This window comes from Triturus cristatus, chromosome 3_2 (assembly GCF_964204655.1).
Source record: "Triturus cristatus chromosome 3_2, aTriCri1.1, whole genome shotgun sequence".
NCBI lineage: Eukaryota > Metazoa > Chordata > Amphibia > Caudata > Salamandridae > Triturus > Triturus cristatus.
Window position 1 is genome coordinate 176,684,556 of NC_140584.1, and position 27,301 is coordinate 176,711,856.

Sequence of the window (27,301 nt, forward strand, 5' to 3'; positions counted from 1 at the left end):
GCAAAGAATTAAATTCTGTTTAGGAAACTATTCTTGCATTGGGCGACAAAGGCCTCCCTGAAATACTAAAGTCTAGACTCCATGAAAAATAGATCAGGCGCTTGCCAATGTCAGGCACCCAGATCTCAGATTACAGGTTATCAGACGTTAAAATCAAGCCAAAACTGATTATTTTCCTGGAAGCACTGAAATAGTTTTTTTCTATAAACGAATGAGTATTGATCTTTTTGATATCCGCATAGTAGAAATTAGATTATTTAAAATTTTCTTGGTGCTTACTGACAGTTCATTCAATAGTGTCATCCTTAGAAATCAATACAAAATACTCAAGTAACTAAAAATATTGTGTTCTGCAACTGTGAAAAGTGTTAACAAGTGACAACAAAACCTGGTTGCCTTGTTTGTTAATAGTGCATATTTTATATACACTATACACTTGATGCCGGTTATAGAGCAAGCAATGAGAGAAACAAATTACAATTGTGTTAAATATTTGGATTTTTCATTGTTTAACCAGGGATTATTACATCACAATGGTGAAGTGGGTGAGCAACACAAAGACTGTGGTGAGGTGGTTAAATAGACCTCAGAATGTATCTATCCTTACTGTCTGCGAGACTACCACAGGAGCCTGTAGCAAAGTAAGTAAAGTGATCTGCTAACCCCTTCATATGACAAACCTATAAATGAACCACACTGAATGAAACAAACTGTTGCTATGTGCAGCCCGTTTTATGAAGTTTAAAATGCTTGTTTGCTATGTACCAAATTGAAGTGGTGTGTAAGTCACCTCGAGTAAAGAATAGTTTATAGGGGCATTTACATATGTGTCTGTAGGCCATCAGCGTTATACAATCAAGATGTGACAAAAAAAAACTGGTGTGAAGATGTTGGTGCAAAAGTCTTCTGTACATTTTGGAGAAAATAATGTTTACAAGCACCTTTATAAATGATTGCTAAGAAATGTATTTTGACTGAGATACAATGATCCCCTGTTGACTTCATTGTTCATGCTCAACTCAAAATATTTTAATCTGCTGTAATGCAAAACTACAAACGATACCTGTGTATGAGCCCACATTATTACAGAGTCACTCCCACAAAGTCCACTGAAACGTCTTATAAAATGTAATCTATGAAACATTGCCAAACAATAATATACTAAACTGATTTTGACATTGGAGACTATGTGTTCTATAGAATTGAGGACATTCCTTGGATAGAGTCCCCATATCAGAAAAGCAGGATTCTTTTTAGGTCTAGCTTTAACTGTATGAAATTCCTGAAAAACGTGCAATAAGAAGTAAAGTGAGAGAGAACAAGAGATTGATTGGGCTTTAGGTAAACCATACTCTGCTGTTGGTTTCAGTTTTTGTTGAATGATTTGCCATCACTTGCATGGGCTGTCCATCAAAGTCATGACATTTTGTGAATAGTTGTTTTGTCCCATTAAAGTTCCCATTAGAGTTTTGTGCTGGGGCTGAAGTGGTGATTTTGGTTGATTCGAACTTGTGTGTGGTATGATGTATTTTCTTTGCTACCACAAAAACATATTATTGTTGGTTTATGACTTTTTTTCTTTAACAAGTGCTCTCTTTTTGGATGCCTTACTCTATTAAAACAACAAACTGCTATTCACAACACCTCCTTGCATGTTCATTTGTTTTACTTTGCTGTCCGTATACGATGTTGTTGGATTAACAGATTTTTAGTATAGCTGCATGCACATAACTCTTAATCATGCAATCAAATCCTTTAAAAATTGTTACTCTGCAATATTTTGGCATGTGTACCTTTCATTTTACCACTTACCATGTAAACTTCATCTTTTGACTCTGTTTCATAACACTCATCTTCGTGTGTACAGAGTGACAATGCTAATTCAGTCTGTACTGGGACAGTGCCATACTCCCAGCCTTCATATGATTGAGGCCCAAAATCAGTAAATTTGACAACATTTTTAGGATTTATATGATGATGATGAGCAGAGATTTATAAAACACAACAAATGCTCCAAAAAGGGTCCCGGCGCTAGTAATCATGGGCAAGAAGTTAAGCCTGAACAAACTGCCATGTTCTCAACTTTTTAATAAAAATCTGTCGGATCCTACAAGGTGAAGGCCAAGGGAAAGTATATTCCAGGCAGAGGCCCCAGAAAGGAGAGGGTGAGGCCACTATTCCAGGAGAAGATTGATCCATGGCACCACTGCCATGGCCAGATTGGAGGAGCGGAGTTCCCTGATGGGAGAATAAGAATTAATTCTTGTTTCAACATATTGAGGGCCTACATGATGTAAGGCTCTTGAGGGGGAGATTTACTAAGATTTTGCATCACAAACGTGATGTAAAATGGTACAAAATCATTTGTTCCTAATTTACTTTCCAGCGCTAAACTTGTTTAGCTCTGGAAATAACGTAAAAGTAATGCAAAGCAGCGCATAGCACTTCGCATTACTTCGTGCCATGGGGACATGTTAAGGGTGGTGCATGGCCATTCCCATGCAGCCACCCAAGGTTTCTCATGCTAAACCCAATTTACTAAACACAGTCAATTGGGTTTAGCGTGAGAAAACTGTGCCCTTTTAAACTAGGCACAAGGAGGGAGAGATGCTTTCATTTCTACTTCCTTTTCAAACTTTGCATGCGTGCTGCACTGTACAGCATGCATACAAAGTCAGAAAGGCTTTCCCTCGTGTCTAGGCATAGTATTTTGTACAGGAAGGGTATCCTTCCTGTACAAAACCTATTCTAGACACACATACCCCAGCACTGTGGCGCCAAGGTGGAGCGTGGTGCACGGCAGCTGTAATCAGCACCGGCGCAAATATGGCACTCTCCTACTCCTTCCCTGTCGCGCAATGCAGTATTGCCTCACGGGACGCTGTGCTGCGTTGCATGGAGATTTGGTAAATCTCCCCCTAAATGTCTTATACAGAATCTGTTTCTTCACTGAGAGTCACTGAAGGGAATGGAGATGCAGGGAGACCCTTGTTCTCAGAGAAAGATTGTGAAACATCTGCATCGCCCCATTTTGTACAACCAGAGCCTATTTACTAAGTAATCAGGCAAGCCTAAATATGCAACATTTGCATAATCCAGCCTAGAGGTAACTAAGACCTGGCTGGTAAGAAAAGGAAATGCAAACATTTATTTACTACATGGAGGAGCCCAAAACAGGATCCCACCAGTGCCGAGACTTGAGGTTAAAAAGGGAGCAGGTTATCAAAGTTGAACCGTAGGCTCCTGACCACTTCTGACTGAGGGAGAAGCATGAGAACACTCCCAGGCTAGCAAGCAGACCAATCAAAAGGATAATCAAGGCAAAAGAGCAGGACTTTGGTCTATTCTGATTATACGCTAAAGGTACAACAGCAGTGACAATTGAATCATTAAATAGGTTTTTCACCAACGAGCTGATCACATTCATCCACAAAATCAGCAGCTCAATGGAGCATGGATCAGAAGGGAAGCCTGATTTAAGACCATAGATAGCAGTTATAGTATCATCTAGGGGGATGGAATTGAAAGTGAACAATGTACGTTCCGCATCCACTGTTACTTCCTTGAGAGGAGATATGATCATGTCATTCAGAAAGGTTGTGACAAAATTAGATTGTATTTTAGGAATCTTATCATGAAAAAAGGTTTTTCATTAAGTTAACTAATTCAATGTCTTGGGCCCCCCAAGTTGAGCGCAGTAGCCTGAACTTTACGTAGCGCTCTGCAGTTATTTTAAGACTGTTCAGGGCCTCTTGTGTCTGCTGTATATCTCTTGTTCTAAAGGTGTACAGAGCCAAAGCTGAGGGTAGGGTACTGGGTGGGCAGAATAATGGGGCAACGCCAAACTTAACACACTGGGGGAGGCCGAGAATACATTCATTAGAGCCCTAACTGATCTCCCAAAAAACACACCTTTGATTTCTCTAAGACAGGATCCGAGCCTGGAACCTATGAAATATAAGGCCCAACGTAGGCTACTTCTTTTCTGGTGCAGGCTTAAGTATTGACCAGATCTGGAAGATTATTACTCCTACTTTTTGGATGTAGTCTCTAGTGATACATCTGGTACAATCAGAGGTCTCTCAAATGTCAGGAGAATGGTATTTCAGATTGGCCTTGGTTATTTTTGGTCTCCTATTCCCATTACAAAGAATCTTCTGAAATCTGTTCGTAAGAAGGCTTTTTGAGACATAAAACACACTGAGAAGTCTAGGCATGTGTCAGAAAGATCTCTCATAGCTGATTATTTTTAAAATGTTAAATGCAATGTGAGTTTTGAGCCTTTCCTAGTCTATGTATCACTACTAGTGGGTAGGAAGATCGATCCGAAGTTACAATATGGCACCTTACTGCTACAAACACTTCAAGTAAAATGGGAATCCACAAAGCTGTCTGAGTACCATATGCACCACATGCTTGCAGGCTTAAGAATTTCTTTCTCATTTTGTCTTCTTTCGCCCCTCTTATGCTAGCCCCAGAAAGAAGTGGATTATACCTTTGTGTAGAGAGATGGGCTCTAGGCAGCATCCGGACCCCATAGGGCTACTGTGCGCAGGGTCTAACCAGACGATCGTGTGTGCAGTATCCTAATGCCTTTATTAGAGTGGGTCTGTCAGAACAAAAGCAATTGAACCATAGGTCTCTGTACTTTAAATGAGGTATTTGTGAAGATGTGCGTGCCCATTGTTTTATAACTAGCTCTTATTATTCTTCATAATTGTACATATTGTTTTTATCTTTTACAGAGATGAATTGGGCATTGTGATATCCCAAGTCTCAGGGTATCTAGCAGCTATGGCGTTTGTTTTAGTGTGAATGAAATGTCAATTTAGATGCACTTTTATATAGTTCTTAACGTTATACTTGTGCTGAGATATGCTATTTGACTTCTTAATGTTTTCACAAGGGAATTTATTTTTATTGATGAATTTGTATGTGTCTTGTAATGTGTTTGGCAGCAAAACTTACTGAATAAAGTATTTAAATGAAACAAAATGAAAAAAGATGACTAACGTTTCACAACATTCTAAGGAAGGGGGGAGCTTCTATCACAAGCAGTAGGTGTTAGAACGTTTTTATGATCTTAAACACCTCATTCAACTTTTTTCCTGAGGCCTCAATTTTGTCGTCAAAAGAGGCTTTCTTGGGACCTCAAATAAGGCAGGATACTTCCTCAAGGTTGCCCAGTAGGCGGCTTCTATAATGCTTGCATCAATGTCTCTCAGCCCTTTTACAGAGTTGTTTTCCTGGCTATTAGAGGTTCTGAAAACCAAGGGGTGGTGGGTTTACTTCTGCAGGATTTTTATACTGTTATTGGGACTAAATTATTCACAGAGAGGCAATGCCAGTTGTCTACAGAGGTAGCATCTACATCGACATTTTCTGATAACATAGAAATGATAGTATTCACTGAATTGATAAACTCTCTAAGCTTGATCTTACTAAAAAGCCTAAATGAGTGATGTCACTATTCCTTCTGTTAACAAGATATATTACGTTGGGATTTGGATTTAGGTCCAGCCATTCCTCCAGGCCCCAAGGACAAGAGAACAAGAGGCAGATGGTCAGAGAAAGGACTGTATCAGATGATTATGTAGTACTATCGAATGGTGTAGAGTAAGGTGGTTCTCCTGGTATCTGGTTCCAAAGGGCTAGAGAACCACACCAGTCAAACTGCTGCACAAGAACCAGTGACTCCACCAGTTTCAATGACCTGACTCGTTAAATCAGGCAAGGGCATCATGGTTCTCAGCCCAGCCAGACCAGTTCTTTCTCTCCACGATTGCAAAGGAAAACCCTGTGGTGACTGGTGCCTCACTGAGAAAATCATGTTGAGGCTTGTCAAAGAGAGGCAGCTAATCACACATCTGAGAATTATCTCCCACCTTTTTTCTCTCCCAGGAGAATGCTAATCCCAGTAGGATGGGTCTATTGATCAGGAACTGCCAGCTGGCAAGCAAAGTGATTAACTTGGCCCAAAACAATAGTGGACATTTTGAATCTCATTAGGTTGCCTCAGGCAAATATTACTCATTTTAGAATACTAAAATCATCACTTAGTGGACAAATAGACATTCAAAATGAGTTTGGGACCCAGACATTTTCGACGTTTACCCTAAGAGTAAAACAGGTAAAATATGACACTTCACTTCAGTAAGGAAGAAAATAACATTTCTTCTTTGAGTCCCAAGCAGATCATAACGCCTTAGAATGCCATAACCAATTTATTATGTTTCCTACCTGTGAATGAGCTACCTGTGTGTAGAGACCTAGCTGGGTTACACAAGCAGGTTCTCTCTTAGCCTCCAGAATTGTGCACACACTTCTAGACATGTGTTCATTTGGAAACAGCACAGAGCTCTTAATCCTGCTGTTTAGCTGTGAACTTTATTTTAAAAGGTGGGCATTGGCACTTACAGCTCAAGTAAGTTGAAAACAAAATTGTAGAGTAAGTGAAACAAGTCATTAGTGTTTTAGATCGGAATCCACTCTCTTGCAAATGTATTAAAAAAATAGATAGCGTTACATTGATTGAAGTTGGTTTGTTTTTTAATTTGAGCTAATTCTCCACATGATCTACTTGCTGTCTTGTGCTTATCAAGATGATACATTATAATAGGCATAGATTTAAATCAATATTCCCTCCTGTAACAGTGCTCTGTAATCCTAAAGGCAGAGTTTAGTAGCAGCATGTGAGTGAAGGGCCTAATTGTTCTATTCGTTCTTCTTTGGGCAAAGTCTCATTCAAGGAAAACTGAGATTGTACAGTCGATGCACCTGTCAGCCCAACAAGACAAGTCACCACTATGCCTCTACTTCCCGTGAGAATGAACGCCATGTGGTTGTGGGGAGCCTAAACTTCCACGTTCTTCCAAATTTCTTACCATTGTTTAATCTGCACCTAAAATTAATTTGTTGATGACGATTCTTGCAGGGATTTCCAACTGTTTGAATGGACTTAATTTAAAGGATTGGCCATTGCTGTATCAGGACATTTCGGTCTGCGGGTAGTCTCATGAACTGTTGAGACAAGACAACAAAAAATTTGACAACCTTTCCACATCAGCCTAAAGAACTGTACATAATGCTTTCCATACTGGACTATAAAGATACTGTTACTAAACGGCTCTGGCTGAGTGGTTGATTCACTAGTTCAGGCCTCAATGTAATGATGGACTGTTTAATACTATTTGGTCTCCATTCCATTAGTGTGTGCTATTGTTTTGACCTTGCGTTGTTGAAATGTCTCCAGCGTTCAGCATTTAGTAGTGAACAAATTAACTGTTTGAATGAAATATCCATTTTATTATAATCTGACACTGAGTACATCTACATATATTAAATGTTAATATTCGTGTAGGATTCTTCTTGTATATATTTATTTGACATTCTTGTGTTGGACTCAGCCAGGATCAATCCTTGACCATTTGATTCATTCTATCAAAAATAGGTTGTTCAAGAAATCCTTGCTATACAAACATATTTCGTAATATAGCATAACATACCAACAGAGAATTGAAGAAGGAAAGAAAATAAGGGTCCAATACAAGTTTATTTAAGACAACAAGATCTTCACAAAAAGCTGTGAATATGTTTATAGGATCAGAATATATTTGCAGGATTATTCTTACTTTAGCATTTGCTCTCACAACTTCCCAAGAACCTCTAATAATGAAACATTCCAAAACAGAAATTATCACAGAAATGACACAAGAATATATAAATGTTCACTTTATTAAGTCAATATTTTTTTCATCTTTATTGACAAAACCAAACCAAAATCAATATTTCCCTTTAATTCTCAACAGCTCTAGACCTGTGTTAATATATTAGGGTTTCTCAATAAAGGCCCTTTTGAATTGACCACTATAAAGGTGTATAGTATAAACTGGTTTCATCAATGATAATATTGAATACAACATGGCATACTTTTTAGGAATCTGAAAATTAAAATGACATCATAAACAAGATTTTTCCAGAAAGAATACGATGCAAAACAAAAAGATGAAGAATCTTAGGTTTCAGAAACAAATGTCTGCCTAGTCATCTGTGATTTAAAAGATTAATGATGTACAAGAACAGGTTTCTGATGAAACAAAATGCAATGAAAATGAAAGTCAATTTTTGGTTTTAGCTCGCTTTTCGAAGCAAGTATAGCGTAATTTTACCTAGATGTACATTTCATTATTAAGGTCAAAGTGCTCAGAGTCAATCTTTTATGATAATGTGAAACCCATTGAAAAAAGTTAATGTGATTATGACTGAAAATGTTTTTCCCACTACATTATAAATAAATAGGACACTCAAAATGATGATCCGATAAACAGATGTGAAAGACTTTGGAGTCAAGATTGTGATAGGGCACATATTCAGAATTTTGGTTAGCTTTCTCCGACCTATACAGCCACTTCCTAGTCAGCCAAGAAGAAGGCCAATGAATGCTGTAGCATATCTTATTGGTAGTGTTTCAGAATGATAGTAGACTAATTTATAACCAATGTTCCAAACTATTGTATTAGAAATGTAATTCCCATACAACTCTCCCATTATTTATGTTTTGTATTTTATCTCACACAAAATATTATCTTCATCTATTATGGTTGTGTTTTTAGGTGTTTGGTTGTTTGAGGGATTTATGATCTGACCTTTCCTTTATTAATTTCACAAACATTATTTATCTGCCCTATGAGAAACAATGGACTCATTCTTACAGAAATGAGTATATCAGACAGCCTTGCAAATGTGTAGATTGTTTGAATTCCAGAATACGCACAATACTCCAGGCAATGCTGGAAACCTGTTCCAATTGTAACTTTCCAGGCATAATCTTGGAAAATGTTTGTGAATTACATTTTCTAATGCAACAATATACATGCATATTTTTATGCATTTGAAAATTTTCTGCACCAGTGCAAAATCATTTGTTCATGGGAAAATCTTTTTCCCCTGTATAGAAACCCCGTCCTTGTCACATTCCATTCTGGGTAGGGATTTACCTTTTTTTTTAGGATTATTTATTTTTACGGTTTCTTACAGATTCTCAAAAAGTTCCCAAAATTGCAAACAATATCCAATTCCTCATCAACTTGACTTTATATAGTGCTAGTCTGAAGTTCATAGAGGGCAGGATATATAAAATCATGAAACAGCAAGTAAATCAGTTCTGATATTATTTTGTCAAAAACAATACTACATACTAAAGTGCCTTCCTCTAAAGAGCAAAATGTACATCAAGATTCTGTGTGGAAATAACATTTTACAAATCTCCTATGAAAATGTGCCATTATAGTAATCCAGGTGCCCAGTGCTAAGTACATAAATATCCACATGAACATACTAAAGTTAATATTTAGCCCAGAAGAAAGGCAGCAAACAGTTTCAGATCAAGTGTTGAGAATTCTTTCTTTAAAATACCAAAATACTAATCAAGATGCTACATACTCAATACATCTTCTACAATATCCAATGCCAGCATGTTATTTCTCTAAAGTGGCATATTGCAAAATTGACCTCCCTGAAGGGTGACTCCAAAATCTTTGCCTTCCTCCTCCTCTTTTTCTGACCTTTTTGTTGGCTTTAGGACTCTGAGCACGTTACCACTGCTAACCAATGCTAAAGTGCTTGTGCTCTCTCCTCTAAACATGGTATAATTGGGTTACACCAGTTTTGCATATTTTGTTTAATAGTAAGTCCCTTGTAAAGTTGTATAACATAGAACCCAACTCAAAGCTACTAGCGGGCCTGCACCACTGATTGTGCCACCCACATAAGCAGCCTTCCAAACCTGTCTGAGGCATGCCACTGCAGGACATGTGTGGGCAGATTACTACCACATAGACTTTCCATTTAAAACTACTTGCCAAGCTTGAATCTCCCCTAAAGACATATGTCTCCCCTAAAGTACGCCCTAGGTAGACCTAAGGGCAGTGTGCTGTCTAATTAAAAGGCAGGGCATGTCCCTTTTTGTTTTACATGTCATGGTAGTGACAAACAGCCTATTTCATGTATTACTACTGTGAGGACTACTCCTCCCATAGGATAGCATTGAGAATCCCTTAATACACTTTTAAGCTGTAACTCCTTAGCAGAGAGGAGAACATTTTTCATTTTTCATATGTCTGGAACAGTAATGATGTTACGTTTGCACTTTATCTGTTTTCCTCGTGCTTGCATGCACAAGCTTGTATACTTGTTATTTGACAAGTCTTGATTCCTGGCACGATCAGTATGTTCCAGAATAGAACATACGATCGGTCCTGGAATCAAGAGTGGCAGTTGTTTGGAGCCAGCCGGAGCCTGAAGTCCTGTTACCGGTGGTGCTTCCTTTTTACTTGGATTAAACTCCTTTTGAAATATAAGTCCGAGTTATGAATCCTTCATAACAATTTGGCGACGATCCAAGGAAGCATCTTGTTACCAAACCCATTAATTGAATTCATCTTAATCAATATTTTTTTTTCCTCCTGGTGAACTGAAAAGCGACTTTCTAATATTTTGCTTTGCTTCGAGACTTTGCTACTCTAAACTTTGGAAACTTCCCTTGTTACCTCGTGTGATTTTGGATAAGCTTTTTACAGCCTATCGTGATTTCATTGGAGTGTGGAATTTCCTTTTGTTTTTGGCTGCCTGTGAACTGCCTTGCTAACGTGGAATTTGGAGTTTGGACATGCCATAAAAGAGAGGTGCTGTTTCTGCGTGAGGTGTTTGGTGTCTATTTCGAAGGTGCGGAGCTTCTACCGGTGCGAGTATTCATTTTTTCAGGAAGTGCAGAGCATTTGTCGTGGCAAGCATCCTTCAACTTGTTATGTTTCAAACATAACCAACGACTCACTCACCTGATTCTCCTCGGATTCTTCATCTTCGTTCCAACTTCTCCAGTAGAATTCCTGGTAGGTCTGTTCTTCCTGACTGCATTAGTGACGTAGGTTTCCGGTCTTTACGTCCTACGTAATAAGTGTAGCAGCCATTTTCTTACGACACTTCATTCAGATGTCATTTCCTTCAACGCGGAAAATTTTCTGAAGGAAAGTGAAGGTAACTCTTTTTCATAATTAATTGTTTTTTTCGTCAACTCCTGGCTCAAATAAGATTAATTTTCGACGGAACTTGATGAAACATTCTGTCCTTTTGCCTATCATAACGCAGCACTAAGGATCACTAGACAAGTGGTGTACACCAGCGCCATCTACTGGTCTACATGTGTACATTTCTTTGAATTGAAATTTTTAAAGCTAATGTACTGAATCTTCGTACTTCATCATTTTCTGACCATCATTTCTACTACATCGTTTCCACTTTAATACCTCTTCACGGACAGCGGTGACTACTTTGTTTATTTTTTATATAATCCGTGATATACTATTGTTAAGAGGTTATTGTATTTATTTAAGTATTTATTTTTTATTTATTTTATTTTGCTTTCTTTCTTTTGAGCATGTGTGCACAAGGTTACACTCTTTCCCCTCCACAACCTTATTGGTCTGCTGGTAGTTCACCTTGTATGCCTTGGGTTGAATGGAAAGCATATTTCTTGAATTACATTGAAACGTTAGACTCTAATGGAAAGATTAAACCACCTGAAAAAAAGGGCATCTTTCTACATTCTTTAGGTCCAGAAGGTCTCAAGGCGTTTAATCAGTTACCTAGAACGGAAAGTAGCGGTGATGGTAATGTTTTTGAGAAGGCCATCTCTGATTTTGATCGCTACTGTTCACCTAAAGTGTGCATAGGTATTTCTAGGTACACATTTTTTCAAAGGAAACAACTTAGTAATGAATCTGTTGACAATTATGTTTCGGCATTGAAAACTCTGTCTTTAGACTGTAAGTTTGGTATTTTACAGGAAGATCTTATCAGAGATCAAGTCGTAATGCATGCTAGCAATACTACAATCCAAGAGAGGTTGTGGGTTAATGGCGATTCTGATCTTGAAAGCATTTTAGCCATTGTGAGAAAATCTGAGATGTCATGTAGAAGTGCCAAACAAGTCAAAGGCGAAACAAATAGCAGTAACAATGACATTGTTGCAAAAGTTAACTCAAAAAATTATTCAAAAGTAGATGATCTTAAAAAAAAGACAATTACCACTTCTTACAAGAGTAAAAATGATGACCACAAGGAAAATTTGAGGTGTTATAGGTGTAACAGTAAGTCTCACCTTGCCAATTATAAATTATGTCCAGCTATTAAGCAAAAGTGTTCTAATTGTGGTGTGGTTGGTCATTTTTCTAAAGCTTGCAACAAAAAGAGTAAAAATAACAAAGTAAAATGTATTGATCAGGGCGAAGATAGTGGTGGTGAGGAATTTAACACAGATTGTGATGATGGTAGTTCTTTTGTTCTTAACATCAAGGATGCTAAGCTTCCTATTCTAAACATCGACAACTCTGTCGTTAAAAAGAAACCCGTATGTGATATGGTTATTGGTGGTGTAAGCACCAAAATGTATGCTGATTCAGTATCACCTTACTCCATAGTGAATGAGATGGTGTGGAATTCTCAGTTTGTACAAACACGAGGAAGTGAATTGGAACTGCCTGACATCAGTCCAGAGGATTATTCTGGAGAACCTATTGACATTATTGGGTTTAGAAGTCTCATTTTTAGGTTCAAGAATCGAGAGTGTACTGCAAAACTTTATGTCTCAAAAAAAGGGCCTTCTGTTTTAAGCTGGTTTGAACAAGGTAAATTAGACATTCTTAATTCCAACAGCCCAGACCCGGTTCTGGTCATTGATGAGTCTAATGGCCTTGGTAATCTTTTGTTACAGAAATTTCCCAGTGTTTTCAGAACTGAAATTGGTAAATTAATTGGTTTTAAACATGAAATACGTTTAAAAAAAGACTCCTGTTCTAAGATTTACAAAGCCCGTAATATCCCTTTGGCTGTACGTGATGAGGTCAAAAAAGAACTTGGTTCTTTAGTTAAGGAAGGCATCATGGAGAGGAATCCTCAGAATAGATTTCACCCATTGTAGTAGCTAAACGTGCCAATGGCAAAATTAGGTTATGCATTGATTTACGCCATTTGAATAATAATATCATAATTGATCAATTTCCGTTACCACGCATTTCTGAAATGTTAACTATTGTTGGTGGAGCCACATTTTTTTCAACTATTGATTTATCTGCAGCTTATCACCAGATTGAGCTACATGAAAACAGTAAAGACTACACTGCATTTATCACCCCTTTTGGGTGTTTCAGGTATAATATAATGCCTTTCGGATTAGCCTCCGCTGCAGCTATTTTTCAACGTGTCATGCAAGACATTTTGAAAAATTGCAATAACGCAATTTGTTTTCAGGATGATATCCTTGTTTTTGGAGGTGATGCACAAGAGCATTTGTCAGCTTAAGATAATGTTCTTAAAGTTTGACAATAAAACACTCCAAATGCAAATTTGGAGTGGAATCAGTAACCTATCTTGGACGTGAATTGTGTGAAGAAGGAATTAAACCCAAATCTGATTTCGTTGAGGCTATACAATCTGCTCCCCATCCTAATTCTAAAGATGATGTAAGGTCTTTTTTAGTTCTTACGGAGTTTTATTCAAGGTATGTACCAAATTTCTCTTGCTGTGTCTTCAATATTAGACAATTAATTAAGAACGAGAACACATTCTGTTGGTTTAAAGATTGTGAAACAGAATTTGTGGATGTCAAAAAAGCAATATGTGCAGCTACTGCTCTTTCAGGCTTTGACCCATAACTTTCATGCATTGTAACCACCGATGCCAGTTCAAAAGGCTTAGGGGCAGTCCTGGCACAAAAGTCCAGTTCTGGCATCTGTCAAGAGCACTCACTCCTGCAGAAGAAAAATTTTCTACAATGGAAAGAGAAACATTGGCATGCGTGTGGGCTCTTGAGCACTTTAGAGTAATTGTATGGGGCAAAGAATGCTTGATTAGAAGTGACCATAAACCTTTAGTGCGGTTATTAACCACAGAGGGCATGTTGAAAGCTTCAGCTCATATTGCGCGCTTGTCCAGGCGTCTTCAAGATTTTATTTACACTGTTGTTTATGTCCCTGGCAAAGAGAATGTATCTGCTGATTTTCTATCCAGAATGCCTTTACCACTCAAAGAAAGTATTCACAATGAGTGGGATGATTTCCAGATTGCCTTGGTACATGATGAGGATTCTTTACCAATTGACCAAAATGTATGGCGTGAAGAGTTCGAAAAAGATCCCTTATTGAAGGAAGTAGAAAAATAAATTTCTGAGGGTTGGCCAAATAAAAAGACCATCAAGTCTGACCTTAAATGTTTTTGGGAAATAAGAAATGAGCTTTCGTGTGTTGATAGTTTGCTTAAGAGAGGCGACCGAGCTGTTCCCCCATGTAAGCTCAGACACAGTATTGTTTCGCATGGTCATGAAGGTCATTGCGACATTGTTAGGACCAAGCAAAAAGTAAAGAATGGCTTCTGGTGGCCAGGTATGGACATTCTTATTGAATGCATGGTTAGGAATTGTATCACATGTGCTAATGTGGACAAGACTTTGGTCACTCTTAAACCTAATTTGAGTGATCATATGATTCCGGACGATCTGTGGCATACCATTGCTATGAAAAAGTAGATACCGATGCTGTTTTATCCTTTTTGGATGAAACTTTCACTGAGGAGGGCTTACCTGTTCGTCTTATTACTTATAATGGCGTACAATTTCTCTCTAACAAGGCTAAAGCGTACTTCAAAAGAGTTGGTATAATTCATTGTACTACCTCTCTATACAATCCCAGCAGCAATGGTGTTATTGAGAAATTTAATAGGGTTCTCAAGAGTGCACTTCAAATTGTTGGAATTGACAATGATAAATGGGAACTACAGATTTTTAAAACCATTTGGATGTACAGGACCTCGACTAATGTCATGACTGACTATTCTCCTTTTGAGATTATGAGAGGTAGAATTCCCAGAACTAAATGTAACCCTGTATGGTTAGCTCCTTCTACAGTGTCCAATATTGATCTTACGGCTGTTAAGGAAAGACTTGTTCGAAATCATGCTATCAATAAAGAACGATTTGATAAGAAAAAAGGTTCAAAACATGATCCCATTGTCAAAATTGACATGCTTCTTAAAGTTAAGAAACCCTGGAATGTCAAAAAAGGTGAGAGTCAATTCATGGGTCCTTTTGAAGTTAAAGAAGTTCTTAAGAACTCAGTCAGACTTAATGATAACAAAGTTTGGAATTTGAGCAGAATTGCTGTTCTCAAGGGTGACAAAAATGTTTATTGTAATTCTGATATTGAACAAAAAATTGTTGACAGTTTTGATGATGAAGATTCAAGTGAATGCCCTGTTCTTGGTCCAGGTTTTACCAATGATTCTGACAACATTATTAATACTGAAGAACTTGAAAAATGTCAGCGTAAGAAACCAGGTTAGATGTCTGATTTTGTCTCATTTATCAGAAACAAATTTGTAAAATAAATTATTATTTTTGATTGTTTATTAAAAGAGGAAGATGTGTTACGTTTACACTTTACCTGTTTTCCTCGTGCTTGCATGCACAAGCTTGTATACTTGTTATTTTACAAGTCTTGATTCCTGGCACAATCAGTATGTTCCAGAATAGAACATATGATCGGTCCTGGAATCAAGACTGGCAGTTGTTTGGAGCCAGCCGGAGCCTGAAGCCCTGTAACCGGTGGTGCTTCCTTTTTACTTAGATTAAACTCCTTTTGAAATAAAATTCAGAGTTATGAATCCTTCATAACAAATGAGAAATTATCTTCAATAGTAAAGTTGGATTTAACCTTCTTATTTATTTTAGAAATGCCATGTTTAGAAATTGGGCATTTCTCTGTGCTTATAACTCTGTTTCCTTGACAGCCTGTCTCCAATACATGTCTGGTTTGGGTGACAGCTAAACTTTGTACATTCCCTCCAGACAGCCACACTACAGGAAGGATAAGTATGTCTGAGCACTCATCTACATGGTGATAGGCCTTCCCGGGCAGGGAGAAAAGGGAGGGGCTGACACTTACACATCAATAGGTAGTGTCCTGTCCACACACAAAGCACTGATTTACCCCCACGGTTAGCCTGGCTGACATGACTTGTTTGAAAGGGATCATTGTGCACTTCAGAGAGTTCCTTCGAAGTCATCCCCCACATCAAAGGCATTGACCCCCAAAAATCAGACACTTCTGGATCCTAAACTGAACTTCGGTCAGAAGGAAGGCTGTGCTGCTTAAACACACAGCCGCAGAAGCTCCTTGAAACAAAGACACTATTGACCTTGTAAACTGGGTTGGAAACCCCATAGCCTCCAAACAAGTAATCCCAATTCATAAGGTCGAAAGCATCAACAGACATGACAACTGAAGGAGACTTAGGGCCTGCTTTAGAAGTATGCATTTGTATTTTGTGATATTAGTTATCAGGATCATTGTACCTTAATTTTATATTGCCAACCTCCTTCAAATGACTGTAACCTGAACACATGAGAACACACTGTTGTCAACTCACTCGCCATAGTACATTCACTATAAGTCCCTCATTCTCTATGCACTGCTCAAACACTTTCATATTACATCATTTATAGCATATTAAATCATAGCATTCCTAACAAGACTCGTGTTCAATGAAAACATTTATAAAACGCTGTGCTTGGTAGAGTGACGAATTATAGTTAATGTAGTGTGGCTAGTGAGTTTATAGTAGAGTGTACAGAGGTCTGCAAGTTATAGTAAATTGAAGGTGGTGTGAAAATTATTAATTTAAGGTATCAATATAACTTACAAATTTCTCATGTTTGTGTATTTTAAGTTTGGTTTGTATAGATAAAGAAATAAATGTATAGTAATTTGAAGGTGTTCTGCAAATTATAAATTTAAGATATAACTATCACTTTAGAATTTTTAATGTTTGGTAGTTTAAGTTTGTTTTGTTTTGAAAGAATAAATAAAGGTTACCTAATTGTAAATAATCTTTGACCTTTGTTTTTTTCATTGAATTTGAATTGTTTTTATTTTTTGATAAAAAAGTGTTTCGAATCGTAGAGTGGAGTGTCCTTGAGTGAACATTGTTAAGTGGACTGAGATAAAGTACAGTAAAGTAGAGTGTCGTAGGGAGTAATGTTGTATTATGGAGTGTCGTGGAATAGAGTAGCATGTAGTGGCATATTGTGGAGTGGCGTGGAGTGGAACAGCGTAGAATTGAGTGGCTCAGCATGGAATGATGAAGAGTGGAGTAGCATGAAGTAGAGTGGCAAAGAATGGAGTGGCATACAGTGGACTAGCATAGCGAAGAGTAGTGTAGAGTGGAGTGGTGTTGAGTGCAATAACATAGAGTGGAGTAGCGTAGAGTAAGGTATAGCTGAGTGGCATAGAGTGGAGTGGCTTACAGTGGATTGTTATAGAGTGGCACGCACAGTAGAGTGGATTTTCATAGAGTGGAGTAGGGCGTTGAAGAATGAAGTGGCGTGCCACAGAGTGGTGTAGAGTGGAGTAGAGTGGCATACAGTGGAGGGACATACGGTGGAGTGTTGTGTATTGACGTACAGTGTGGTGGCATGTCATACAGTAGAGAGTAGTGTGATATCGTGGTGTGTCGTACAGTGTCTCAAAATGGAGGGGCATAAATTGGAGTGGTGTGTACTGATGTGAGATGTTGTAAAGTGAAGTGGCTTAGAGGTGAGTGGCATGTCGTACAGTGGAGCAGCTTTTGGTAAACTGGAGTGGCATGTTGTAGAGTAGAGTGGCATGTCATAGAGGGAAGTGGCATGTTGTGTCATACAGTGGAGTGGCCTGTTGACAGTGGAGTAGAGTGGAGTGGCGTGCTTCCAGTAGAGTGGAGTAGTGTGCCACAATGTGGCATAGTGTCTTGGAGTGAAAGGGTATATAGTGGAGTGGCATAGAGTGAACAGAGATAGTGTAGAGTGGAATTGCATAGAGTGGAGTGACATGTCTAAGAGTGGGTTGGAGTGACATGTGGTAAAGTGGAGTGCCATGTCCTAGAGTGGAGTGGCATGTCTCTGAGTGGAGTGGAGTGGCATGTAGTGTCATAGACTGGAGTGGCATGCCATAGAGTGGGGTGGTGTGTCATTGAGTGGACTGGCATGTGGTAGACAGAAGTAGTGTGTTGTAGAGTGGAACAGTGTTATGTGTCATAGAGTAGAATGGACTGTCATGCATTGGAGTGGGGTCTCCTAAAGCAGTGTGAAGTGTTAGTCAGTCAATCTTCTTTATTCAGCTGAAAAAGCCATAACATTGAAATTATACATTCACATTTTCATAATTCAATGTTGTAGACTAGAGTGGCATGTCATGGAGGGGAGTGGTATGTAGTGTCATACAGTGGAGTGGCCTGTTGTACAGTGGAGTAGAGTGGAGTGGCATGCCTACCAGCAGAATGGAGTAGGGTGTCACAAAGTGGCATAGTGTCTTAGAGAGGAAGGGTGCAGAGTGGAGTGGCATAGAGTGAACTGAGATATTGTAGAGTAGAGTTGCATAGAGTGGAGTGACATATCTAAGAGTGGAGTGGAGTGGCATGTGGTAAAGTTGAGTGCCATGTCATAGAGTGGAGTGGCAAAGCACTGAGTGGAGTGGAGTGGTATGTAGTGTCATAGACTGGAGTGGCATGTCATAGAGTGGGGTGGTGTGTCATTGAGTGGAGTGGCATATGGTAGATTAAATGTTGATACAAATTCAGTGGTCTTCTCCCCAAGAAATGCCTAAGTGCCCTTAGACCATCTACATGAGCAATACTTGTGTACAATGAGACTGCATCAAGGGTTATCAACAGGTAATTCCCTTCCCATTGTACATCCTGTAATTTTCTCAAGAAGTCCCCTGTATCTAGAATATAAGACGGTAAGGACTTTACAATATCTTGTAGGAAATAGTCCAAAAACCTGGTGGTAGTCTCAAATAAGCTCCAAATGGCCGAAATGATCTGCCTACCAGGAGGCGATGTCATCCTCTTGTGGACTTTTGCAATCAAATATAGTATCGGGGTAATGGGATTGTCAACTTTTAGGTAGTGATATTCTGATTCCGTAATTAATCCCATCCCTCTCCACCTCGCTAGTTCTTTAAAGAATTTGGTTTTACCTCCAGGAGATTGCTTAATGGGACTCGCTGATAGCAATCTGCATCATTCATCTGTTTTTTAGCCTCTGCGTTGTACTTGCTCAGAGGCCAAAGGATGACATTGCCCCCTTTGTCCGATTGTCTCAAAACTATATCTGCTCTCGCTTTTATCTTAGCCATGGTGCTTTCATAAATTCTTTCTTTTTCTTTTGTCTCTTTGTTGAATTTCTTGCTGGAATCCTTGGCGAGTTCTTTAAGATCTTGATTTACTCTTTCTGAAAAAAGGTCAATGGAATCTTTAGGTAAAGGTGGTATAAAGGAAGATTTCTTTCTGAATTCCGTTGTACATGATCCGTATATATTTAGACCCATTTTGTCTGCAATATCCTTGAGCGATGAGTCTATGTTGAGACCTTCTTGAGTTCTTTCTAAATCCTCCAGGTCTCTAAGAAGATATATATATATATATATGTACCAGTAGGTAGGTATACTTAGGACCTACTTTCCATAGGATAAGTATTTTTTGACTTGCCTATAACTTTGCCATCATTTGACCAATATTTATGAAATTTTCCAAAGCAAAAGTGTTAAGGTAGGTTCTGTTTGTCTTTGGAAGGTAGGGGGTGATCCAAGCAGTGAAGACTGAGAATAAGGGGCGCAAAATAAAGGTGCATTTGTAATGTTAATTCTCATACAAACCTTTAGCCACACCTACAGCCCGAACTGCTGAATGGACTTACACAAAATTTGCCAGGGAGGTAGATGTTGGATCAAGGAAGTACCTTTTGCCTATTTGGTGTAAATCTGTTCAGTTGTTTTAGAGAAATTAAGGCAGCAGATATTCCACGAGGATTTTGCGAGTAATTGCGAATACATGTGCCAACAGGAATGCTCTGATTGGCCTGATGGAACCTGAACAGAAAGATGGGGCCGCCATTTTATTGATCGGGAACGGTTCCTGCGGCTGAACATAAGGGGTCAGAGTGGAGGTACTCTAACCCCGAGTAAAGGGGTCATATGTGACACAAGTTATGTGCCCTAATTTGTTTTTTTTAATCCACGTGATATTCGCAATGACGTGTGACTGCCAGCGTGCCCCCGTGTACTGTTGCAAGGATGTCGCAACTACCTAAGTAATTGCGAATATTAGTGTAAATATAAAAAATATATATATATATTTGTACACAATAGCTGGTGACTGCCACACACTTATGTACCTACTCACATATTCACTCAGATAATTTTACACCCATTCACATACCCACCCACATACTTATGCACTTACAGACTCACTTGGAGAGTGACACACCCATGTACAGACCCACTCAGATACTCATACACCCACTTACAGACTTTTGCTTCCACTGACACCCACTGACAGTGAGATCCACTCAGACACTTAGGCACTGTATGAGTCTCTGACTGTGCATGTGTACCCATTCACATGCGCAGTCAGAGACTCATACACCCACTCACAGACCTACTCAGACACTCCCATACCCAATCAGAGACTCACTCAGATATTCATGCATCGACTCACAGACCAACTGAGAGACTTATAATTCCACTCATACACCCACTGAGATATTGATTGACTCAGTCACAGATCCAGTCTGACAAACACCTACTGACTTACAGAGCCACTGAGACTTATACTTCCACTCATGCATTCACAGATAGATGCACTCAGAGACTTACGCTGCCAGTGACACACTTACTGTAAGACTCTTGAGTCTACTCTGAGACCCAATCAGAGATTTATGCATCCACTCACATAACCAAGTGAATCATTAATCCAGACTGTTATAGACATACTGATAAATAGTTTATAGAGTTTATATAGTTAATTAGATAGTAATTTAACTAGTGTGATGGTTAGAATGTGTAAGATAGTTACAATTGTTACATGTGGTGGTGGGTATTGAATTCCTGCTTTAGGTTTGCATTTTCGCGACGTATCACCAATAGGTTTTAGAGATGGTTTTATAGAAACTCTGTAGAAAAACATGACTTTAGAGAATACTGTAAGAGACCCCTAATGTGTAAATACTGTAATATTTGTGGATATATGTGTTTTAGACTTTATGGAAAAGGTGCGATCGTCGTGGTTAACAATGTCATTGTGACGTCCAGAATAACTGCAAAAATTGAAAAAAGGTCTGTAAGATGGTGTTTTAAAAACTTAATACAAAAACATGAGTTTAAACATGGTTTGAAAGAAGTATGTATATAGTAATATGTGTAGAGCAATGTTCAGAATGGACTTTTTTACATATTATTTTTGGATGTGTTGGTAGCCATTGAATGTCTGCTTTTATTTTCGGTATCCATGTGAATTGCGATTACCAACATCATCGCGATCTCTGGCGTCACTGCGAAAACAGAAAATAGGTTTTAAAGATGGCTTTTATAAAAACTCTCTAGAAAAACATGATTTTTAAAAATATCCTGAAATAAGATTTAATGTGCTTTTTAAAGAAATAGATGACAAATACAACAAGTGGTGCACCATGCAGATGTAATGTTCAATATCTTATTAAAGAAAAAACATGCAGGTACGTTACAGTTATGAAACAAAATTTAAAAAAACATTAGGAATTCACTGAAAGGTTACAGAGATGTTATAGATATGAATTCGCATTTAAAAAACCTTAGAAAGTCACTGAAAACCAAAGGTCACACATATATATATATATATATATATATATATATATATACATATTACCTACTGGCGGTCGCCAGTAGGTAGTTATAGTTAGGACCACGTTTCCATAGGAAAACCTCAACATTCTATTTTGAATAACTTTGGCGCCGGTCGACGAATCCTCGCGAATTTCTCAAAATAGGTGGGGCGCTACGCTCCGCTCCTACCCTGAAAGTCTCGGGGGGATCCGTCAAGCGGGGGCTGAGATAAAAGGGGGGTCCCAAAACGCGTTTTTCCCATGCATTTTTCCATAGGACCTTTAGAACGAGCTACAGCCCGAACGGCTGAACAGAATTACTCAAAATTTGGCAGAGAGGTAGTCCCTAGGTCAAGGAAGTGCCTTTTGTAGGTTTGGTGTAAATCTGTTCAGTAGATTCTGAGAAAATAGCCTTTAAATCAATATATATATCTGAGCCAGCTTACGGTACGCTTACCGTACGCTTACGGTAAGCGTACGGTGGCGTGCGCGAGCGCGATTCTGATTGGCTCTTAGATCTTAGTAAACATTCGAATCGGCCGAAACCAGGAAGCGGCGGCCGCCATTTTGTGTATTTCACTCTGAAAAAAAAGAGTGAAAACAAGGAAAGGGGGCAATGAGGAGAGTTACAGACCCCCTAACAATTGTAAGGGGGTCAAAGATGGACAGAAAAGTACAAAAAAAATATTTATTGATTTTAAAAAAAATCACGGGGTACGCGTACGGTAAGCTTACGGTAAGCGTACGGTAAAAAAAATAAAAATAAATAAATGAAAAGCAGATTTAAGAGTTTAGAAATTAGGGAGCTCTAAAAAGAGCTGTTGTGTTTATGGAGTCATTTTTTTAGTGGTACCTACAAGTAAGTACCGATGCAGAGTCTAAGGTTCAAGAGGAAGACTCTGTTCCCTTCATCATTGAAGTGCACACCATCTCCTCTATAAATGTCTTGCATGTCGTAACGCAAGTTGTTGTGGTAAATGGCACCCATACCATAGTCACGGAGGAAAGCAGAAACAGATTTGTTGACGTGCTTTCTTGCTTTGTCAATCTGTGGACAGAAATGATTGGACCAGTTCCATTTTTGCCTTTGGCATATGTTGGAAAACACAAAGGCAGTTTTAGGGAAAAGTGAAAACAGTTGTGCAAAGGTGTCCTTCATAAGCATTTCCAGACCTACCCCAGTCAAAGTGCCTAGGTCATTGCCACCACAGTGCACTATTATGAGGTCAGGGTGTTGGATTTGCATGAAGGATTTCACCAATGGCATCAATTGGTGCCACTTTAACCCTCTCTGACCAATCCATTTAATGTCTACATTTGGCAAAGCAAGGTCTCTCACCATATCTGTTTTCTCTGCAAACTTTTCACTCCAGAAGACATAGCTGTGCCCTACAATCCACACTGTGAACATCTTCAAAGGAGATCTGGATGCACTCAGGAGGTGTCTTTCAGTAGAATGGCAATATGAAAAGAAAGACAGTTTGGAAATGGAGGCATACATATTTTTGAACTGATTGGCTGTTTCATACCATTCTAGAATAAAAACTAGGCTCTATGTGTAAATTAATAGAAGCATGTTTTGTATTAGTACAAAAAAATGTGTAACCAAAGAACAGTACTATGGATTTGCTGTTAGGTTTGAAAAGTCAAGCACTCTTGCTCTGTGGAATTGAAACATTGTGTGTCGAACTTCTGACCTAACTGCACACAGCAGTGTTCCATGAGCTGTTGCTATGGTAGCAGGCAGAAGTCAAGTTGGGGGAAGGGTACTAGGCAGAAGTCAAGGTGGGGGAAGGGTACTTTTGGAAAAGGGTTCGTTTTCAACCAATAGCAATGTGTGATTACATGTGAAAAAAAGGGGGAAGCACTGAGATTTGAAACTTACATGTATATGTGTGGAAAAATAGAGGGAAAGTTTGCCATTATCTGGTTCTGCTGAGAGGAGAGAGGTGAACACAACAGAGATCCTGGCTCTGATAATCTGCTGTTTGAGTGTCACATTTCTTTCACAACTAACTAATTTTAAAGGTGAGTTTACAGTTTGAGAGGGTATGTATGTGGTAACTTAAGAAATGAATAATAGAAATGGGAATTGTTTTTGTTGTAGTTACACATGGTGGTTTCATAATGTGTCAGTGTGTAAAAGTGATTTACACTTGCCCCTGAAAAAAAAAAGAGCAGTAAGTGTGCTTTCAAATTGGCAAAGAAATTTCGTTTTGGGACTAATGTGAAAATATGACTCTGTGTGCATAGAAGAATTATAGGCAGAGATTTATTGCGTCTTGCTCTGGTGATTTGACAGTTGCATTAGATGGAAAGGGGGAGCGAATTTTTGGGGGAATAAGCAGAGGGTTAGCACACACCCATGTCCTTGCCGTGTATAGTCATGCACAGTATTTACAAGCCAGTGGGGTTTTCAGGTTTAAGTCTGTAATGCAAATACATTCAGCATCACTAAGGCTGGTTGCCCTTGGTGGAGTGTAGGCAGTCACAGAGAATGCACATGGTGGTGGTCTGAAAAAAAAACAGCTTGGACACGTGCAATTAAATAAATCAAAAATAGTGGTTTCATAATGTGTCAGTCTGTAAAAGTGATTTCCAATTGTTAAAAGAGGCAAAAATATTTTTTGGAAAAAAATGTAAATATGTGTACTGTATTATAAATTGTTATAAAAATATTAATACTTTTTTCTTTTTTTTCAGATCGATATAGAAAATTTTCGAAAACTACAACCATTTTAAAAACTATTTTTTAAAAAAACAAATGAATAAATATTTTTTTGAGTGAGTATGGTAAGTCAATGTATTGTGATAAATGATTTTTAGTGTTTTTTTTAAAAAAAATAAAAAAGGTACGCTTACCGTACGCGTACGGTAAAAAAAAAATAAAAAAAAGTTTTTAAAAACATATGTAAAAAAAAGATGAAAGATAAGGTTGGCTCTTAAAAGAGCCGTTGTGTTCATGCAGGGACAGAGGAAAGAAAGATTGGGAATATTAGACGGTACGACAAGTGTGCTGATCTATTTTATTGTTCACTAGGGAAATACTGGTCTCCCTATAAGTAATTAGATCGTGACAAGTGGCGCACCGTACTTCAACCCTCGCAAACCGAGGGTTAATTTCCAGAGGGCCAGCAAAAGGAGATTCTCCCCCCACAGATGAAGGGCTCACCTGACCTGCAGAAGAAGGAGTCTGCCCTGCAGATGATGGTCCAGGCTGAGCTGCTGTGGATGTACTGGCTCGTCTTTCTGAAGAGTTACCTCCAAAAAGATGACCATGTGTCCTTTTGTGTACATCCTTGAGGTGTCTGATCATGGTATGATTCCCAAAGGAATACTTCCTGTCAGGATTACCTCTAGAAAGTACACGCTGACACAGCCTGCAAGTAACTAAGGGTGCATTCACCTTTTGCTGGCCTTCTGGAAAAGTAAAATAATCCCAAACATAAGAAGGCTTTACTTTCCTCGCTCTCTGCCTCAAGACAGTGCTGCTGGTGCTAGCCTCACTCTCAGAAGGGCTCTGCTGTTCTGCCATCGTATCCCAAAGACAAACCAGCTCCTTCTTCCAAGGGATCACAAGCAAAAATGAGGGGAATGGGTGTGGTGTAGGAGAGTTCTAGAACTGAAAGTAGTTTCCACCAATCAAAAGTTGTGTTTCATGATCACATGACCTACCGTACGCTTACGGTACGCTTACGGAGCGCTTACGGCAAAAAGTACGCGTGCGCGTAAAAAAGACACGCGCTTGCGCGCATGCGCATAACAGTCATTTCCCGGCACTTCCGCGTAACGTGCGCGTGTTGCGTAAGCGCGCACGCGTCCCACGCGCAGTACGCGCGGCTACGCAAAGTACGTAACTATGCGCAAGCAGCGTAGATAGATTACGGACGTTGCGTAAACCGTACGCTTACCGTGAGCTTACGGTACGCGTACTATAAAAAAAAAAAAAAAAAAAAAATCTGGAAATAAATTTTACATGTTTATTTTAAAAAATATATATAAAAAAAATATTTAAGGATTTTAAAAATTTAAGCATAGTCTTTATAAAAGATAAGAAAATTAAATTAAAAATATGTTTGAAAAAAATGAAGAATAAAAAAAAAAAATAGCATTTAAAAAACCTTGCAAATTCACTGAAAAAACCATGGGTTTCACACACGTTATAGTTAGGAATTAGCATTTAAAAAACCTTGCAAATTCACTGAAAAAACCATGGGTTTCACACACGTTATAGTTAGGAATTAGCATTTAAAAAACCTTAGAAATTCACTGAAAAAACCATAGGTTTCACACACGTTATAGTTAGGAATTAGCATTTAAAAAACCTTAGAAATTCAGTGAAAAAACCATAGGTTTCACACATGTTATAGTTAGCTGGACATTTTACTCGTAAAAAACCAATGAAATTGCCCCGTTATAGTTAGTTCAGCTAACTATAACTCGCGCGCCCGCAATGCACTGCTGATGACGTCACATATTACATCACTCATGACATGGTCAGTGACATCACTCATGACATCACTGATGACATCTCAAATGACATCACTGATGACCTCACTGATGACATCATCCTTGTGATAGAGTGGCAGACCTCCTCTCACCTTAATATAAGCTTTGATACACACATTCAAAAATAGAGACTAATAATTTCAAAACAATGGACATACCAATACCAGTTACAACAACCTCTTCAGTAATTCTAAGATCCACATCCACATACACATCCACTCATTCACTCATCATATGTACTCATACATCTATACATCCTGTTACACAATGCCACTCATCCATAGAGTTACTCACACACATAGTCACTCATGCTAATAAAGAATAAAACATACATTTACTTGCATATACAGTAATACACACACCACCATACTTACTTCTACGGAAACTTACACATACTTAGTCTTTTAAACAATCACTTATAGAAACACATACTTATTCATACAGGAACTCTTTCAATCTCTCCCTCTCACATATACTCACATATATACACCAATAGTCACATATACTAGTTTAAAACATATGTAGTTACTCCTGAAGACACTATTGAGACAGTCATTCACTCACTAACACACCCATACACACACTCATCCACCCATACAGTCCTGCACACATGCTGTCTTCAACACATACAAACAGTGAGTCACTCATTCATGCATCTATGCACTACGTAATACCCCCCACCGTACCATACAGACACTCAGACTGATACTCAAAAAAACAACTAATAACCTATATAGACACCCATGTAGCTACTCACCAACCCATGCAGCCACTTATACACAAAGTGAGAGATACACTTAATCAGTCAGTTACACAATCAATTTTTCAAAAACAAATCATCCATTTAGACACTTATATACCCATTTATTCTTCCATCGACCTTGAGATATACATATATAAAACATATTTAATGTTCAGAAAAACACACATTCACTGGATGATGTCATCAGTGAGGTCATCAGTGATGTCATTTGAGATGTCATCAGTGATGTCATGAGTGATGTCACTGACCATGTCATGAGTGATGTAATATGTGACGTCATCAGCAGTGCATTGCGGGCGCGCGAGTTA

At 38.5% G+C, this 27,301-nt stretch overlaps 1 protein-coding gene across 1 annotated transcript in view; it reads left to right on the plus strand.

Annotated features, from left to right (window-relative positions):
• The window catches only part of DPP10 (dipeptidyl peptidase like 10), a 1,675,128-nt gene that overhangs the window by 1,191,927 nt on the left and 455,900 nt on the right, over nucleotides 1-27,301 (plus strand). The window contains exon 11 of the mRNA XM_085647459.1: nucleotides 518-641. Within this exon, the coding sequence (XP_085503585.1) occupies nucleotides 518-641 (124 nt within the window). The remainder of the gene's footprint in view (nucleotides 1-517; nucleotides 642-27,301) is intronic.